Source organism: Lepidochelys kempii, chromosome 3 (genome assembly GCF_965140265.1).
Source record: "Lepidochelys kempii isolate rLepKem1 chromosome 3, rLepKem1.hap2, whole genome shotgun sequence".
Classification (NCBI taxonomy): Eukaryota; Metazoa; Chordata; order Testudines; family Cheloniidae; genus Lepidochelys; species Lepidochelys kempii.
The window spans coordinates 85,050,847-85,071,026 of record NC_133258.1 but is presented as its reverse complement, the minus strand read 5'-3'; the positions used below and the strand labels follow the sequence as shown (position 1 = coordinate 85,071,026).

General features: G+C 43.4%; 1 protein-coding gene and 1 long non-coding RNA gene across 3 annotated transcripts in view; both read right to left on the bottom strand.

Annotated features, from left to right (window-relative positions):
• The window catches only part of AMD1 (adenosylmethionine decarboxylase 1), a 49,771-nt gene extending 41,833 nt beyond the window's left edge, over positions 1-7,938 (bottom strand). The window contains exon 1 of the mRNA XM_073337047.1: positions 7,462-7,938. Coding sequence (XP_073193148.1) covers positions 7,462-7,592 — 131 coding nt within the window. The 5' untranslated portion in view covers positions 7,593-7,938. The remainder of the gene's footprint in view (positions 1-7,461) is intronic.
• A 1,188-nt stretch (positions 7,939-9,126) lies between these two features.
• LOC140908936 (uncharacterized) overlaps positions 9,127-20,180 on the bottom strand; it is a 34,069-nt gene continuing 23,015 nt past the window's right edge. The window contains exons 3-4 of one of the 2 annotated variants that reach the window (XR_012158022.1): positions 15,253-15,433; positions 9,127-9,759 (exon numbers count right to left, since the gene is read on the bottom strand). This is a non-coding gene — a long non-coding RNA (uncharacterized lncRNA). Of the gene's footprint in view, positions 9,760-14,821; positions 15,132-15,252; positions 15,434-20,180 lie in introns of those variants that run through there. The other variant, XR_012158021.1, reaches the window with a different exon arrangement.

Here is a 20,180-nt window from a genome sequence, read left to right as displayed (position 1 = left end):
CTTCAAGCTTTATAACTCAAATGATTTCTCAACTCTGAATGAACTAGTAATTGAACCAAACTGAATAAACTGAAGAGAAAATATTCCCTGCACACCTTCAGAAGAGGCAGCTACTCTGCTGTCAAAAGCAGGTTCAGCATTTAAACTCCACTTCCAGGTGCTTAGCCAACAACTTCCATCAGCAGTTCAGTGGTATAAATTTAAAATGTCAGCTACAACATGTACTGCTTAATCATTTAAATTAAATACAAAAATAAATCATAGTAAGTTTAAGCCTGAATCAACTGCCAATTTCAAATTAAATTTGAAATAGTTTATGTTTTTAATTTAAATAAAAAAATTCTTTTTTTTAAAAAATCCACCATGTTTGGTGTAAACAGTGCTGTTTTTAGCCATTACAGATTTCAGGTTCAAACTGTTTCATATACTGATTCAGAACTTAATTTCTCCTATTACTGAAGCTATGTAAATTGATACCATTTATGTTTGCCTTGTAGTTCAAAGTCCATACTTTATATTCCTTACACATTACCAGAATTTAAGTTGAGGCTACATCTGTAGAGAGTACAAGAGCATTCTAAAGCCAACAATTTAAACCTAGAAGCAAAGATTCACTCAATTTCTCAAATTGAAAAAAGTCCATCCAAAACATTAAATGGCAGCTAAGTAATTGCTTGCTTTAAGTAGGTTCATATCCATGTATGCAATGCAACTCTAGATAGAATAGTTTAATTGGCATAAACAGAACTGTCACCACTAAGACTATAGTTACAATTTCTTTTGGTATGGTCTGCTTTTTAATTTTTATTTCTATGGTAACTATACAGCTTTCAAACGGCATATAACACATTTCAAAGGTCTTGGTGGTCAGAGAGCTGACCAGTCATATCATGCTAGCTATTCCTTATTTCAGTTGCTAAACTGCTCTAACATATAGCTGAAAACACAAGCTTTCCTAATACTATTTTTCCATATATGCAGTTATTGTAGTTACCACAGGGATATGGTGCTATTTTGAATGTGAAGAGAGGTGGACAATCCGAAGGTAAATATGGTCCACACTGACATTTCCACCTAGTCCAGTGCTCTCAAACTCAAATGACCACGAGGGCCACATGAGAACTAGTACATTGGCCCGAGGACCGCATCACTGACCCCCCGCTCCACTGCCCCGCCCCCACTCCTTCTATGAGGCCCTGCCCCTGCCCCACCTCTTCCCAGCTCCCATTCCAACCCCTTCCCCGAAATCCCCACCCCCAACTCCACCCCCCCCGCCCCTAGAGGGTGCAGGAGGGGTGCTGGGTATGACAGGGGATTGAGGTGCAGGAGGGGGAGCAGGGCATCTGGGTGCAGGACGGGTGTGGGGTGCAGCAGGAGATTGGGGCTGCCCTGCCCCCTGTGCTGCTCCAGGAAGTGGCCGAACCTGGGGGGGCCCACAGGGGTCTGTGTGTTGCCCTGGCCACGCCTTCAGGCACTGCCCCCCACAGCTCCCATTGGCTGGGAACCGCTGTATTTTAGAGCGGGGCAAGCAGGCTAGAGCCGCTCTAGGTAAATGCTGGGGGGGGGGCCGTGGGGAGCTGGTGGGCTGCGTGTTTGAGACCCCTGATCTAGTCAGACTGCCAGCATTCATGACATGAGAAAAAAAGTAAACTTTTCTCAAGCACTCTTTAAAGGAAATGGACTTAATCTTTAGCAAAGCTCTGTGAGAATTCTAAAGATGAAGCACAAAGTTATGTAGGAAGCAAACTGTATTTATTGTACTTTATACACGTGTGAAGATTTTGTACACCTCCCAGTAATCTGACAGTTCCACTTTTAGTTTCAAACCAAGTGGTGAAGACCACCACAGAATTTTAAAGCAGGCTTAAAAGTGTAGCATCACCAATGGAAAAGATCTTTCTGCAGAGAATGGGCTGAATGCCCCAGAGTTATCTTAACTTTTATGACTGCTGCCTATTTTTGTCTTGCAGGGTCCCTCAAAGCATGAAGGGGCCAGTTTACAGTTAGTTGTAAGCATATTATAAAGAAATGTTTTTTTAGTTATTTACTTCCAATTAACAAAAAATTATATTTAACTATGATTTTAATAGAAGAGCAATGCTAACTTGTGAATACAGATGTTTGCAGAGAGAGTCTGATATAAGCATTTCAGAAATTTGTATTGCTTTCACCAATTTAGTTCACATGTGAAGATTTACTTTAACAGAAATAATTGTAATAACCATTAAATGCTCAGTGATCTAAATATTAAGTATAATTATGTATATAGATTTCTTCCATGAGGAAATTTTTATTTCACTTCTTTACATGATCTTGTTTGTCAAAGAGGAATTGCTACATATTTGGGACATGCCAACACAAACTTAAGTATAAGGAATTTTCAATTGGAGAAAACAGTATGCAGTACCGTTCAACATAAGATTTTAACTTATTTTCTTCAGAATCTCATGGTAATTAAGACCCATAAATCAAACCACAGAAGTTCTTAAATCTTTGATTAAATTTTAAAAAGCGAGAAGATTGACTGGCTGTTCAAAATACAGTTAGTAGCTATGATTTCATAAGTAAAAGCGAGCTTTAATAGGCTCTGAATAATTCCTTGAAAAGCAATGAACCATATTTAGAAATGACTTCCCAAAGTTATATGCATGAACATTAACTGCAGAAAGATATGAAATAAACCTCTTAAAAATTATTCTGGATCTCTGGGTTTCTCTGGATTTCAGGGCGGGTAGGAACAGTGTCTCCAGCCTCTTTGCCAGAAGCTGGGAATGGGCAACTGGCGGATGGATCACTTGATTACCTGTTCTGTTCATTTCCTCTGGGGCACCTGGCACTGGCCACTGTCAGAAGACAGGATACTGGCCCAGATGCTCCTTTGGTTTGACCCAGTAGGGCCATTCTTATGTTCCTATCTTTACTACTCTAGAGTTATGGAGAAAAACAAAGAATATAGAATGTACTTAAATAGACTGCCGAGCAGGGTGGATAAAAATCACTGATTTTTTTTAAAAAAATCAGTTTTTTATTTAAATTGGATTTTGAGGGAAAAATCCATCTAAAGATCATATTAACTAAGATGCATTATAGCACAAAGATATCATCATGGAACAGAGATTATAAATTCTAATTCTATAGCAAGAGAATACATTCATGTAATGTTTAAGAAAAGTTTTCCAAATGAGTTCCAATAGTTCATGGATTAGGGACCCAATCTTATGGAGTTCCAGGGGCTTCTGTATAGATTTAGGTTATTCTTCCTATCTACCCAACAGGACTCAGTGCTCAGTCTAGAACAGCAATACTCAAAGTGGTGGTCCGCGGACCGGTGCCAGTCCGTGAGCCATCGGCTGCCGGTCTGCGCGCACATTGGAAAAAAAACTTGCCGGTCCCCCACATCAGATAGCTTGAGCAGCACTGGTCTAGAAGATACCATCGGAGATGCTTAGTTTTGCCGTTCTGAAACTGTGGATTTGTGTCTCCAGAGATAACATGCTTGTTAACAGCAAAAATGTTTTTAAATAAATAAATACACAGAGGTGAGAAATAACAGACCTCAACCCTATTGTCCCTCTGCAAATTTGTGTAGTCAATCCCTTACCTCTCTCAAAGTGCAAAGTTTCAAAAAGTTCAATGAATAGACAATTGTTGGGGGCGGAATAGATCTGGACAAGGAGAAGACTACCGGAGATAAATGTGAGAAAGGAAGCACAAGCAGTAGAAACAAAAGTGAAACTGTTTGAGCAGCATATTCCTGAAGTCTTGAAGTCTTTCTGAGTGTAGGCTTCATTGCTTTGAAATCTACCATACCATTCTCTCACTAGAAGGGAAAACCTGTAATGGCAGCAGGCCATAAAAGAGACCAGGTTTGGGAACAAGAACCATTCAAGAAACATATGTTTGCGGATGATGTTTTAAAAAAAGTCACACCAGTGAACTGGTGGAAGTCACTTAACCACTTGGATTCAGAGACTGCTGAAGTGATCATCTCACTTTTAACAGCAATAGCGTCTTCTGCCAGTGGGAAGAGAATATTTTCTTCCTTTGGACTAATTCATTCCAAACTGAGAAATTGTTTGGGACCTGAAAGAGCAGGAAAGCTTGTTTTTCTTTTCCAGATTATGAACAGGAAAATGAAGGTGAAGACAACTGAGTTAGCTGCAAAGCCAATATTTTAAGTTTTTCACGTTGACCTGGCTGACAGTCAATTTAATTTTTTTATATTTCATTTAACTATTTTAGTTAAAAATAATTTTAATGAAAACAAACCTGATTAAAAAAACTTGATTGTTTAATTCAAAAATTCATATGCTTGTTTTGTTAAAATATATGTTTGCTGTTGAAGGAAAAAAATTCAGAATACATCATGGTTTTAGTTAATCAGACCAATTTATATGTCTGTTTGGCAATGTTCTCCTAATACAGCATGGCAAGAAAATCCTCCAAATATTAATGATTAACCTGTTGAATTGGAGATATTTATGAAGTCATTGGGAGGTGAACTATCTGCTTTAATTACCATGAAATAACCAAACAATCATTCATTTTCTGATATAGCTGTAAAACTAATATGAAAAATTTTCAAAATAAATCACTTGAAAAATGTATAGTGTGTACCTGCTAAAAATGAAGCCTACATCTGAGTAGTGAAAAATATGTATTAAGGTGATGATAACCAACAAGAATGCACTTTTATGTAGAAATCCATGATTAAACAGAGTCTTTCTGACTAGCGATTTAAATCATGATTTAAATCAAATCCACCTTTTTGCAGGGTGGCTATTGAACAGACAAGGGAAGAAGTCAGCATAAGTTCCCACTCCATTTGATTCAATTGAAGAAAATAAACCATACAAATAAGTGTGCATAGCTTCTTGAAGTGTAAATTTTAGGGCTTTATCTCCATACTTCTAGAACTATAGTTTGGCAAACAAGACCTTCTCTAAATACAACTTGCACAGGTTTAACTAGTTTTACTGTTCTTTTTTAAGTATGAGCTTTTCCAAGGCACAAAGAGCACTTAGGTGCCCACCTCCCATTGAAAGTCAGTACCTTCGCATGCCCCAAATGGAGTATGAGGGACAGGACATAGAATAGACCAGGTAGACCAGAGTACTCAGGGGGTCTGTGACTCCATGGTTCAGTTGTTATAGTACTTGAGTTTGCACTTGTTACTTGGTGAAACCTAAATATAGAACTCTCAACCAATTTGGTGTTTTTGCCCTGCTTCTTGACAGGCTGTCCTGTGGTTGGCACTCTGACCCATGAGCTACTCCAAAGAGCTTGACGGTATGTTTTCCAAATCGGAAGCTTTTCTCCACATAGGATGCTAGCCTGGATACAATCAATCCGATTCTTCCGGTAACCAGTTCTACCACCCTGTGAACATGTTTCAGAGTAACAGCCATGTTAGTCTGTATTTGCAAAAAGAAAAGGAGTACTTGTGGATCCCTCTGAACATAGGATGCCTTTCCTGAGCTGATCTGCAATGCCTCATGTGATTCAAATTATTAAGACCTACTTCTACTGCAATAATCTGCAAGAAATTTGCCAATAATTACTAGACAAAAAGGAAGTTAGGGAGATAGCTTCCTACATACAAAAGCCCTGGAACTAAAGTGTGCCAGTCATCATCCTGACCACTCTGCTTTGTATGTTGTATCTCCCTTTTCCCTTTCAGACAGTAAATACCTCAGAACAGGGACAGTTTACAGTACTCAACGTATTTTGTGCCACTACTGAAATATAAACAAACAACTTGGGTACATGAAGAGACCTGGTGCACATTAGCACTACTTCTCTCACAAGTGTCCATTTGCCTGAACTACTAAACAGTATGTAAACTACTTATCAGCTTTTTTCCATGCTCTTTCTACAGTACTAAAAGCATGTAAACATACTTAGAAATTAGTGATGAAAAATACATATCTACAACAAAGATTCACAACTGTAATTTCCTTCTGACCTCCAGCATCTGAACACATCACTTCAATGGCAGATCCTTCTGCTAACCACCTTTACAGTCCAAGCACTCAAAGGGAGTACAGATGTTTAACTCTTGGCAGACACCCCTCCCTAGGCAACACAACACTGTCTGGTGAGACAACCTAGAGTAGCAGAAACCTCATGTGTGTCACGCCCAACACTGTTTAATCAAAGACCTGTGCCCCAGCAGGTTTGTCTTAGATACTGCACTAACAAAACAGAGCAGTCACAGCTCAGAGAGCTGTCCCTACCACGTAAAGCAGAATAGTTTGAAGCACGTGCACAGGAGAGACCCAGCCCTCTCCTCCCCCCCCCCCTCGCGCATGAGTGGGATGGAAGAAGCGCCAGCACATTCCTAAAATGCCCATTGGGTGACAGACCCAGACCCAAACCTCATTGGCTTGAACTTGTCAATGGCATAGGAGAGGCAGCCCGACTGGGGGGGGGGGGGGGGGCGGAGAAGAGGGGAAGGCTGAGCCAGGAAACTCACGTGTAATCGTGGTTCCAGCCACACTTCAGCACTGTGAGGGGGCTACTCCCTATCACCTGCCAGGCTGCCCCACGGCGCCACAACCACAGACAGGGGAACCCCACAGATTAATATCTCCTGCGGGGGAGGGAGGTTGTTATCTGAACCCGCTCTAGGCATTACAGAGAGTTGGGGCTGCTGTGATAGCCACCACGAGGGAACCCCCAGCCCTGCCTCCACAGCAGAGAAAGACGACACGCTCGCTCCTTCCCTACTGCAGGCTCCGTGGGCGGGGGAAAGTAGTGAATACCCACTCTTGGGAAGGTCTGGACACAGGTGACAGCCCACGCCGGTCTACGGGCAGCTCACCCCTTTCTCCTCACTCCGGTCGCTTGGCAGCAGGGGACCCCGCCATAAAGGCGGCTCCCTCCTGGGTTTCGTTATCAGGGGAAGGGCCAGGCGCTAACCGAATCCCTGACTCAAGCCGCAGGGTGCGCAGGAGGCGGCGGCCCCTGCAGCTGTGGCCCCTCCGCGTGCGCGGGGCCGCGGGCAGCACTGCGACACTTGCCCCCGCGGCTCCCCTGGCCCGTCACCACACGTTGCCAGCAGGGCCTTACGGGCTCCACGCGGTGGAGGCGGGTGTCATGGCTCCTGCGCAGAGCCCGGTCACTGACTAGCACCTTCGCCGGGCCCGGGCGCGCTCTCCTGCAGCCAGCGGGGACCGCGCCGCGGGCGGGCTGTGAGCGAGGCGCTGCCCGGGGCCCCTGGAAGGCGGGGGAAGGTCACACTCGGCGTGAGGCCGGAGCGGGCAAGGTCAGGCCGGCACCCTGGGCACGCACAGGCCGCGCCTCAGGCCGGGGACGGTTAACGCTCCCCGCCCTCCCCGGAGCCTCACCCGGGAAAGCGCCAGGCGCGCCCCTCCCCCCAGCCCAACCGCACCCCAAAGCGGCTCGCGGCGCCCACCGGCGACAGCCCGGCTCCCCTCCGCCCGCCCCCAGCGCGCCAACCTGGGGATGGTGCGGAGATCGCCGGACCCCTTGCTCTGGTGCGGCTCCTGCGGCGAGGGCTGCTCCCGGGCGAACCACACCTCCAGCAGCTTCTCGGTCCCTTCGAAGAAGTGTGCACCGTTCTCCTCCATTGCGCGACAACTCGGCAACCAACAACCACAGAAATTAACCCCAGCCCGGCGGCCGCCCCGGCGGCTGCTGCACGGGCCGCGCCGCCGCCGGGTCCCCGGCCGCGAGTCACCTTCCAGGGGATAACGTTATGTGACCCTTCAACAAAACCAACAACAGTGAAACCGCCTGGGTGCGCGGCGGCTGCGGCGTGAGCGCGGGGGTTACAGTCCGGGCGGGCGGGCGCGGGGCAGGCGAGGCGGTTCGGTTCCTTGTATTCCGTATGTTCCCCTGTTGCAGAGAAGAGCGTAGAGCGAGCGCTAGCTAATGTCGCCGGCCATACTGTGTAAGCGAGGGGGCGCCGCGCACGCAGCCGCCTTTATACCAGCACAGGTAACAGGGAACTAGCCGCCGAGCGCGCCCATTGGACACGCGCCTCTCGGCCCCGCACTCTCCCAGCCCCCATTGGACACCGCACCTGCCTGTCAACCGCCTCGGCCTGTTCGACTCCGCCCTCAACAGCCGCCCGCCCAGCGAGAGCTGGGTGAGCGAGATCGACATGGGGAGAGCAGGAGTATGTGCGGTGTGAGGAGCATAAGGGGGCGTCTGGGGCTCGAGCGGAGGGCGGTCAGAAGGTGTTTAAGAGTGAGGTGTGGGGCTGGGGATATCACTGTTCCTGAGGCTGAGAAGAGAGAAGTGAAGAGAGAAGCTACTTGTGTGAAAGAAAGGGGGGGGGGGAAATAGGGGAGAAAGTGTAGTTTTTTGAATGTGGTGCAAACCCCAGAGCATTAAATTAAATCAGCATTAGCCAGTTGTAAACAGATGTAAGTGTGTCTACAGAGGGGTGTGCACCAGTTTAACTAAAACAACTTAACTACATTTAGTTTAAAAATTGATTTAAGTGAAAATGGTGCAACTTTTGTGTGCAGACATGGCAGTGGTATAAGAAATAGCCTGTGTCTGAGAGAGAGAAAGAACAGTGATAGTGCAATGGAAAACGTGTGTGTGTGAAAGAAAAGGGGGTGATTGTATATGGGTGAGGCCTTGTCTACACACAAAAGTAGTGCAGGTTTAACTAAACCTTTTTTTTTTTAATTGGTAAAGTATCAACTTAAGGTAAATTGATATAAGGCACTCTTAAACTGATGTAAATGTCCATGCAGAGCAACTACACCAATTTAATTAATATAGTTTCTAAACTAATTTAGTTAAAACAGTACAATTTTTGCATGTAGACAGGGCATGGGAGAGTGAGCGAGCAAAATACAGTACAGAGATAATAAGATGATGGTGATACAGAGGGTACAATATTTGCTTGTGATATGGCCCTTTTATGTTGCTCTGTATGTGCAAAGGGGTTGTAAACCCACTTATCTGGGCAGCTGGGATTTCCTCCTGTGAGAAAGTTCCCAGGTCAGAAGCTTGTACTACTACTTTCAGAGTAACAGCCGTGTTAGTCTGTATTCGCAAAAAGAAAAGGAGTACTTGTGGCACCTTAGAGACTAACCAATTTATTTGAGCATAAGCTTTGGTGAGCTACAGCTCACTTCATCGGATGCATACTGTGGAAAATACAGAAGATGTTTTTATATACACAGACCATGAAAAAATGGGTGTTTATCACTACAAAAGGTTTTCTCTCCCCCCACCCTACTCTCCTGCTGGTAATAGCTTATCTAAAGCGATCACTCTCCTTACAATGTGTATAATAATCAAGGTGGGCCATTTCCAGCAAAAATCCAGGGTTTAACAAGAACATCTGAGGAACAGCGGGGGGAGGGGGGGAAAGGAATAAACAAGGGGAAATAGCTTACTTTTTATAATGAATCAACCATTCCCAGTCTCTATTCAAGCTTAAGTTAATTGTATCCAATTTCAAATTAATTCCAATTCAGCAGTCTCTTCTTGGAGTCTGTTTTCAAAGTTTTTTTGTTGAAGGATAGTCACTTTGAGATCAGAAATCGAGTGACCAGAGAGATTGAAGTGTTCTCCGACTGGTTGATGAATGTTGTAATTCTTGACATCTGATTTGTGTCCATTTATTCTTTTATGTAGAGTCTGTCCAGTTTGCCCAATGTACATGGCAGAAGAGCATTGCTGGCACATGATGGCATATATCACATTGGTAGATGTGCAGGTGAACGAGCCTCTGATGGTGTGGCTGATGTTATTAGGCCGTGATGGTGTCCCCTGAATAGATATGTGGGCACAGTTGGCAATGGGCTTTGTTGCAAGGATAGGTTCCTGGGTTAGTGATTCTGTTGTGTGGTATGTGGTTGCTGGTGAGTATTCACTCTGTAGTTCTATACCAACCACCATTTTGCACCTTTCTGATATAGAGAGCATGACCCCCCGGGTGCATGGTCAGAGTGGCTCCACATTCCAGTTATCACAGCCTGCCAGAACATTACCTTGGGTTAATAGGCAGCTGGATGCTAGCAACCACCAGCCCCAGAACACAGGGAGCATAAAGGTAGCATAAAGCCACCTTTGCCCTTGCCCATTTCTGTCCCGTACTGAGCATACCTCGCTCAGAACAAAGAACCAGTTCCAAAGGGGGAGCGATGAAAGAATATCCATGTTTTAGCATGAGGAAAAGAATATGGACAAATTCCACATACTGCTTCAGCCCCTTTATATCATTCTGGTAGAAAAAAGGGGCTGTGTAGTATGTAGAATCTACCTCTGGCAAATACTCCCCATGTACAGGGGTTTCTCATTTTGTGTGTAGCTGGCTGAATGGCTATTTTTCAGCTGCTGAAAGAAATTGTGTACGTGTGTGTGAGGGAACAAAAACCGTAACGTGTCGGGTGGAGGGGTTCCTCTGCTAGACACAGTTCAGTCATACTGTTGACTGATTTGCTGATTCTCTGTATCACATATTTCCAAGGACACTTTAAAAGGATACAGATAGAAAAAGCTAGTTGTTACTGATCTAGTCTGTGCACATAAGGAATGAATGACTTTCAAGATATTTGACCAGTTTCTAGGCAAAAGTGTTCATTGTTATTATGTATCTGTACTACTCCCAGCCTAGCACTGACCTCCCACATTCATCTTGATTTAGCAGCCTTGGTTCTCTCATTTCACTCACACACAAGGCAGTAACCACAGCCAGCTCCCTGCTTCAGGGGGTCAAATGTTAATAGTCACAATTTCTCTCTGCAAATACAAGTTGTTCATTTACCTTATGGAAATTATGGTTTGTTTTTATGTCTGTTGTAACTAGCAATGATAGTTCTCGTACTTACTTGCTAATTATCTATTGTTAGTGTCTACATCTACAAACAGTCAAAATAGCCGAGGCACAGGTTTTATATGTTTGTTATATAGAGGATGTATTGTGGATCTCTTGTACACAACCAGTTGCTATTCTGATGTATTATATTGGATATCAGTAAAAAATACAAAGTACTATCCTTCCATCTGACCCCCTTTTAGGAGCCCAGTAAAATTCTGATAGCAAGCTCGGAGTTTACTAATATTTTTCAAAGCACAATGATTAGGTGAACTTACGTCAGGTAAAACTGTAAGGGCATAGTTGTATTTAATGGATCTTTATATATATATATATATATGTCACATTAGCTAGTACTATAAATATGCAAGTGCATAAGCAATATAAATAAAGGGCTAGTTTAGTTTGATTCATGAGACCTTTGAATAACTTTTTTTCAGAAGGAGTGCAAAACAATGTTTTTGAGTTAATATGTATCCTGTTATACAAGCTTCCAACAATGAAGTAACAATAAGAGATGACCCAGACAAATATCAGGGTAAACAAAGAAAGTCCCCCAAATCCCACAACCCTCTGTCAAATATTAAGATTGATAGTTTTGTTATTAATAAATAGATAAACAAGTTATATAATTTAGGGTGTAATGTGGAATCTTATATTTGGTCATAAAATATTATGTAACACAGAGGCGAGGGGTGTTAAAAGTATGGTATCATCTTGGGTATAAAAGAATGTATGGGCACTTAAGTCTTTGCCTTTGTTTATGTACACCTTCTTTGTACATACAGCCAAACCTTTGGCCTGATATAACTCAGTTGATCACTGGGAAATGGTACCTTGTACCTATGCGGAAATAAACCTGTTCCTTGGATCTGAACTCAGGAATTAGCAGTGGTGTTGTATACTACAGTAAGCAGTGATTGTTTTGCTAGGTTTCTAAGGTACCTGTGGACCTGCTTGGTGGTCCAAAAAATATCCTTACAATAACCTGAATATTTAGCTATGCCTTGCAAAATTCTGTATTTGCTGAATAGCAAAGAAATAGTTCTTATATAACTGGCCAGTATTGTGAAAATTATGCCTTAATTTAAAAAAAAAAGTTAGTGAATAATTCAAGTAAATTGTAGGAAGGTCAATAGCTAAAAAGAAAAATACATAAAATATTAAATAATCATTCAGTGACTTTTTTTAAAGCTAAATTACACCCTCAGGCCAAGAAATTCAATTTTGGTGCAAGTGATATGAACTAAAGAGCTCATGTAAAAGCTAACAGGTGTCCAGATGCCACAGTAGTGGGTTGTACAAACATTTATTAATCCTCACAACATTGACAGGGGTAAGTTTTATTCCCATTTCACAAATGGAGATATTAAGACAGGTTGGTGGTCTGAGTTTAATAGGAAGAGCTTTTTAAGTGACTTATTCAATGCCTCAGAGTGAGTGTGCAAGAAGCAAAAATAAGAACTCGTTCTTGACTCACAACTCTGTACTTCTTTCATCTCATGTTGCCTCTAGAATTAAAGTGTATATGTAAAAAATGTTAAAATATTCATATATAAAACCCTCAGAAATGGGGATTTTTAATGTTATAACATTGATATTTAAAATAGTACATATTTTTAAATAACGTTTTATTATTCATATAGCACAAAAGTGAACATGCCTGCCTGCCCTGCCCCTGTGCTGCTCTGGGAAGCAGCTGGAACCTGGGGGAGGGGAGGCCACAGGGGTCTGTGTTTTGCCCTGGCCACTCCTCTAGGTACCTCCCACGAAGCTCCCATTGGCCGCGGGGGCAGGGCAGGGAGGGAGCCTACCCTGACCCCAGTGTGCACTGGGCCGCTCTAGGTAAACGCTGGGGGGGCTGTGGGGAGCTGGCAGGCCGCAGAAAATAACCCTGTGGGCCGCATGCGGCCTGCGGGCCATGTGTTTGAGACCCCTGGTCTAAATTAATTGACAAGGCTTTTCATAGAGACAAAGAATAAACCATAAGCCTTTGCTTCAGCTAAATAGCATAAAGATAGGAAAACCCACAGTTCAACTCCAGATAGTATTGTTTCCTCTTGTTCTGAATTACACAAACCTTTGTAGGAGGTAGGACATGTTGAGTCCCCCCTCCCCCCCCATAGAGTTCACTGAAGGAAGCTAGGCAATTGGAATGCTCCATTCCCCGGTCATAGTATTAGCTTGTGCAGAGACATTGGATTGTTCGTGGTGGGTTTTAACAAACTTGATTTAAGGATAATTCATCACAATCAATCACAAAAATATTGTAGAAAGGCTGTTTATGTAAGTGAATACTTCAAATGGGAACCAGAAGTTTTAAAAATGATAATATTGCTAAAACTAAGCATTAAAAAAAGGATGAGCCAAGCTTTAAATTCATGAGGTTTGCTCAAAAGTATGAGATTTTTTAAAAATAATAAATCTGAGTTTTTATTGGACTTCTGATGTTGAATTTTTTGCGGTTCAACATTAAGTTCCTCTCTGCAACAACGAGGGATGGAAACTTACCTTATAACAGATGATTCCCACAGTCATAGAACATCAGGGTTGGAAGGGACCTCAGGAGGCCATCTAGTCCAACCCCCTGCTCAAAGCAGGACCAATCCCCAACTAAATCATCCCAGCCAGGGCTTTGTCAAGCCTGACCTTAAAAATATCTAAGGAAGGAGATTCCACCACCTCCCTAGGTAACGCATTCCAGTGTTTCACCACCCTCCTAGTGAAAAAGTTTTTCCTAATATCCAACCTAAACCTCCCCCACTGCAACTTGAGACCATTACTCCTTGTTCAGTCACATGAATCCAGGAGCTGGGTCTAAGAAAAAGATTACAGGTCACAAGATTTAAAATACAATCATGAGACTTGGCAACAGGATTAAAAATTTAAGTGGCTCTGCCATAATTTTATATATTGTACCACACTTCACTTATAAAATTACAAGATGTTTCCCATAACGAAGATTAGAATCTGTGTGGCTTAACTACCTAGAACGCTAAAACTGCATGTATAATTAGCTGGCTTACAACTGAAATAACCTATTATACTTTCTCAGTGGCAGTGTGATTTAAGTTTTACTATAGCAGCATTCGCTGATGGCAATGCTATAGCTAACCTTGTGTCAGCATTTCCAAAATAAAACCTCCTTTTAAATACAGATCATGACTCAGCTCTGAAATTTGCTCTAGAATTAATCTTGACAGAGAGCTTGTTTTTGGACAATACAAGAGTAATAGTTTATCCGTTTTGGGGATCAGAGGGCAACACTTTTTCCTAGAGTTTGGCAAAATTGGTGCTGATCATAGAGGTATAGGAGGTGCATACAGAAAATTTTTTAAAACTTGATTCTACAGCCTTTTTTTGACGTTTCATCTGTTTTCCATTTAAGTGAGTTGCACTTCATGACCTTACCTTTGGTAAATATTTCTGTAGCAATATAATCTTACCCTTCCATCTATGTTTTCTACAGTGGTTTTATCTGAGAGACTAACACCTGGTCTACACTGGGGGCAGGGAAATCGATCTAAGTTACGCAACTTCAGCTATGTGAATAATGTAGCTGAAGTCGACGTACTTAGACCTACTCACTGTGGTGTCCTCGCTGCAGTGAGTTGACTGCTGCCGCTCCCCTGCGCCTCCCGCGGTGGAGTACAGGAGTCACCAGGAGAGGACTTGGGGGGAGGGGGGGGTTTGATTTATTGCATCTAGACTAGATGCAATAAATTGACCCCTGCTGGATCGATTGCTGCCCACTGATTCGGCAGGTAGTATAGACAAACTCAAAGCTACAAATGGAGACTTAGGGTAAATCCAAGCTAGGCTACTTGTAGAGTATGTCACAAGACATTTCCACTTTCCACTAACTGAAGGTTTGGGATCTCCCTGTGCCACTGCACAATTTCAGAATTAGTGTTCCCTGCAGAATTCTATTTTTTCCTGCAGATCTGTGATTTCTAACAAAATGCTTTCTTCTGGTAGAAATAATAAATTTCAGCTCCATACTTGGCAGGGCTTGGGCTGTCAGCAGGAGGACCAGCCACATGGGGCTGTCAGCGGGAGCCCCACCATGTGCACGGCTGTCAGATGGAGCCCGGCTGAGCAACATTTCCTGAATCTTGATTGTCTGGATTGTTTCAGATATACTTGCTGACAGGTATTTTGAAATAAATTACCAAAATAATTGCAACTGGTGTGATTTTGACAAAAATATGCAGAATTTTTTTGTGCAGAATTACCCCAAGAGTAGTTAATTTACTGCTGGAGTTTGTTTATAGGTGAGCTACTTTTGCATGGCAGGTGTGATGGATCATGGAATATATGCTTCCTGTTGTAGAGAAAAGACATATTAAGGGACATAGTCATTTTAAAAACCATGCTTTAAAAAAAATCTTACAATTGCTGCAAACACCTAAGATAATTATACCTGAAAAATTAAAATAATTTACCCCAGTTTTGTACATCTGGCAAGGTATGCTAGTCTTTTGGGACGCAGCTGGAGAGCTCTTCTGGTTTGACAGCAGTGTCCAACTTGTTCTGGGAAAGAAGGCCTTCTGCCCTTGTAATAAGAGTAACACACACACGTATGTTGTGGCAGGAGATTGAACTTTATTTCTTGGCCCATGTCACCTGATATAGGTAAGAGTTATAAAAGGTTAATATCCTGACTCTGAAGCAGGCCTGGAGAGACATTCTATCACAGATGCTTTGTCCATACTTTAGAGCCAAGGGGAATTCATGTATTCCCTCCAGTCTCTTGAGTGACTGGAAAAAATGACAAGACAGTCATTTTGATCACTCTACTCAGAGCCAGAACAGTAATTGCCAAGTCCACTTCCAACAACAGAATTGGGCTTGTTTTTTTAAAAAAGGCACTTTAATGTTTTGAGAGCCACGGGTCACAGTTCTTTGGGCTTGTTTTATTTGGCGGTCGTTTATTTGGGCTTTTCTGTAATAAATGACTAACTTGGAGGATGGAGAGAGCAAGGATGACTTAATAAAGGACACATTATTGTAATATTTTAATGTGTAACTTGATGTTGTATGCAGCAAAACTAGTACTAAAAAAAAATAGAATTTGTATAAAACCTCCCCACCCCCAACCTTTTAAATGGGATGGGCTTGTTTGGGGCTTGATCTGAAAGGCAGTGCTCTTTTTCCCCACCCCTCATGGAGTTCTCAGGAACCTCCTCTATCTTCCAGTCCAGATAGGACATTCCTTGATTCAGTATAATTCAGCTACTCTCTTGCTTCCAAGCCAGTAAGGACTTGGAGCTCTGGATAGTCTCAGTCATGAGCTTGTTATTCTTGAGCAAGATCTGTCTGACGCACAAAGAGTCACTGACAATCTCTGAAGGGAATCATGTCCAGCCCTTCTCCCTTAGGGAAAACGCTGCCATGGAATGGGGGCTTTGAGGGTGAAAATTATACAGCACTTATATGATGATACAGAGTATTGATTTTTGTTCTGAAGTTTCCTTACAGATCAGTACTTACACTGTAAGTATCTATTTGCAGTTACCTTAAAAAAAAAAAATGTCTGCAGCTGCATTCTTATGTCCTACATAATGGTCACTTCAGAGAAAAAAGTCACTGGCATGTTTGAATTCAGAAAATCCAGAAAATCTGTCCTTTACAAACTAATTGCTAGTATGGAGGCATTCATAAACAACTGTGGCTAACCAAAAATTCTTGAAGTTATCAAGATTCCAAGGAGAATTAAAAAACTTGCTTCATGGCCAAAAAAAACTACACTTGAAATGTCTTTCTTATTCTGAGTTTTGAACCTTCCCACAGACACAGAGTAGAAGAGGGCTGAATTTAGTCCTCTAAAGAATACAGTTTAAGACCGAGGAGACCACTATGATCATATAGTCTGTCCTCCTGCATAACATAGGCCACCGAATTTCATCCAGCAAGTCCAGCAGTTGAGGTGTTTGTTTTGTTAATAAGTAAATACTATCAAGCCCAATAATTTGTGGTTGAACTAGAACATCTTTTTTAGAATACATTGAGACTGAATGTCAAAGACTTCAAGGAATTATTTACCAATTCCTTCAAAAATGAGTATTTGTGGCACCTTAGAAACTAAAATTTGGGAATAAGCTTTCATGGGCTAAAACCCACTTCATCAGATGCATGGAGTGGAAAATACAGTAGGCAGGAATATATACACAATACATGAAAAGATGGGTGTTGCCTTACCAAGTGGGTGGGGGGGGAGGGGAGGATCAGTACTAATGAGACAATTCAATTAAAGTGGAAGTGGGCTATTCACAACAGTAGAATACCAAGGAAGGAAAAGTCACTTTTGTAGTGGTAATGAGGCCAATGTAATCAGGGTGGCCCATTTCAAACAGTTGACAAGAAGGCATGAGTAACAGCATGGGGGAAGTTAGTTTTTGTAGTGAGTATATATGTACTGTGTATATATACCTGCCTACTGTATTTTCCATTCCATGCATCTGATGAAGTGGGTTTTACCCCATGAAAGCTTATTCCCAAATAAATGTATTAGTTGCTAAGGTGCCACAAGTTGTTCCTTGTTGTTTTTGCTGATACAAACTAACACAGCTACCACTCTGAAACCTGTCACCAATTCCTTCAGTAAATTGTTCCAATGATAGGACTTTAACTGTGGGGTAATCTTTCACTATTCTACAATATAAAAAGTTATTTTCAGTATGTCTAACTCTTGCAGCACAGAATCTGAGATTGGGAGTTGGATGAAAGACAAGACAAAACTCACTCCAGATCAAACTGAAGTGATAGTTGGAAGAGAGTATCATTGGAAAAACAGGTAGTAATTGCATCTGCCTCTTCTGTTAACAGGGATGTCTTCCCTTTCCAAGATAATTCACAAACTTCGATCATTGTAAGGAGAGTGGTCACTTTGGATAAGCTATTACCAGCAGGAGAGTGAGTTTTTGTGTGTGGTTTTTGGGGAAAAAAAAAGGGGCGGGGGAAAGGTGAGAAAACCTGGATTTGTGCAGGAAATGGTCCACCTTGATCATCATACACATTGTAAGGAGAGTGATCACTTTAGATAAGCTATTACCAGCAGGAAAGTGGGGTGGGAGGAGGTATTGTTTCATGGTCTCTGTGTATATAATGTCTTCTGCAGTTTCCACAGTGTGCATCCGATGAAGTGAGCTGTAGCTCACGAAAGCTTATGCTCAGATAAATTGGTTAGTCTCTAAGGTGCCACAAGTACTCCTTTTCTTTTTGCGAATACAGACTAACACGGCTGTTACTCTGAAACCTGTCATCTCTACTTCATGAGTCTCAGATAGCATTGGTGTGCAAGGGTCTGGACCTGTGGTACCTAAAAGGCCACTTGAAGAATGAAGACTGTGGTCAACAACTCAGCTCCTCTACTACAAAGGTTAAGCTTGTTTGTGCAGGAAACAGAGGTCCCAGAAGCCAGTCCAAGACTGAAAAGCTCTTGCAGGATTTAAGAAACACTTCAGTCATCATTGCTCCCATTCCAAGGGCAAGGTACACTCCTTTGACCTTGCCTTAATAAAAACACATAGCAGCCATAAAATAAAAAATAAGCAAAAAAAAGTCAGTTTTCCCTTTGGAAAGGAAGATGGCAAAAGAGGAGACTCACATGACAAGGGCTAGTCATTTTGCTTAATGCACTTTTAGAAGCTGCTCAGATGCTACAGTGATGAGGACAGGATAAGAAAATGAATAGAATAAAATTCCAAGTTCAAGTAAAGTGAGGCACGAAGAGGTTAAATTACGTGTTTAAAGTCCTCTTCAGTGGATGTTTCAGAGGCAGGAAGAGAACCCTGGAGTCCTGCTTCAGATGAATTACAGACTTAGGCCCTAGTTCTGCAACAGACTCTGCATAGGTGCAGAAATATGTTTGAGTGGAACCAATTGCAGGATTAGGGCTTTCAGGACTAAATTTGTCATTGATCTTCACTCAGAAAAATCCAACTGTTTTCAGAGGGTGTTCTTTCTATAGCAGGGATTGGCAACCTTTGGGCCAGGCCAGTTTGTTTACCTGCTGCGTCCACAAGTTCGGCTGATCGCAGCTCCCACTGGCCGCAGTTCAGCACTGCAGGCCAATGGGGGCTGCAGGAAGTGGCGAGGGCCAAGGGATGTGCTGGCCACAGCTTCCCGCAGCTCCCATTGGCCTGGAGTGGCGAATCATAGCCAGTGGTAGCTGTGATCGGCCAAACCTGCGGATGCGGCAGGTAAACAAACCAGCATGGCCCGCCAGGGGTTTACCCTGGTGGGCGGGGTGCCAAAGGTTGCCAATCCCTGTTCTATAGTAATGTTAGGATTGACACAAGCACAAGGTAACTCTAAGCCACAATATTATAGCTATTAAAACAATTGCATTATTCAGACCATTTAAAAATAAGAAAACCTAACTCTGAATGTTTTCAATATTTTAGAACCTTCTAGTATATGCTACTTCCCACTGCAGGAGTTTTCACAATGAACCTCCTCTTCTAGGAATCTGATTTATTGATCACAAATCTAATCAGCCTCCTGCTTAGGGTTGCCAACTTTCTAATTGCAAAAGACTAAATAGCCTTGCTCCACCCCCTTTCCCAGAACCCCTGCTCTGCCCCTTCTGAGGCCCCACCCCCACTCCCTCCATAACTCACTCTCCCCTCATTTTCACTGGCCTGGGGCAGGGAGTTGGGGTGCAGCAGGGGATGAGGGATCCAGCTGAATGTGCAGGCTCTGTGGTGGGGCCAGAAATGAGGAGTTCAGGGTGTGGGTGGGGCTCTGGGCTGGGGGTGCAGACTCGGAGATGGAGCTGGGGATAAGAGGTTTGGGGTGCAGGAGGGGGCATAGTGTGTGGGCTCCAGGACAGAGTTTGGGTATGGGAGGGTCTCAGGACTGGGGCAGAGGACATGGGGTGCAGGAGGACATGGGGTGCAGGCTCTGGGAGGGAGTTAGGGTGTTGAGGGGGTTCCAACAAGGGGTAGGGGCTCTGGCCAGGCAGTGCTTATCTCAGGTGGCTCCCGGTCAGCAGGGCTAAGGCAGGCTTCCTGCCTGCCCTGGCTCCGCACTGCTCTGGAGGCGGCCAGCATGTCCAGCCCCTAGGCGGAGGTGTGGCACGCACTGCTCGCACGCACAGGAACCGCGCCCACAGCTCCCACTGGCTGCAGTTCCTGGCCAAGGGGAGCTGTTCCTAGGGACTGCAAGGACATGCTAGGTGCTTCTGGGAGCTATATGGAGCCAGGGCAAGCAGGGAGCCTGCTTTAGCCCCCCTGACTGGACTTTAAGGGCCCAGTAAGCAGCCACCAGGGGTCCTTTTCGGTCAAAAGCCAGACGCCTGGCAACCCTATGCCTGCTAGGTCACAAACTTTGGTGCGGAGTACTAGTCTTGTCCCTGCTGAAGCTTTTC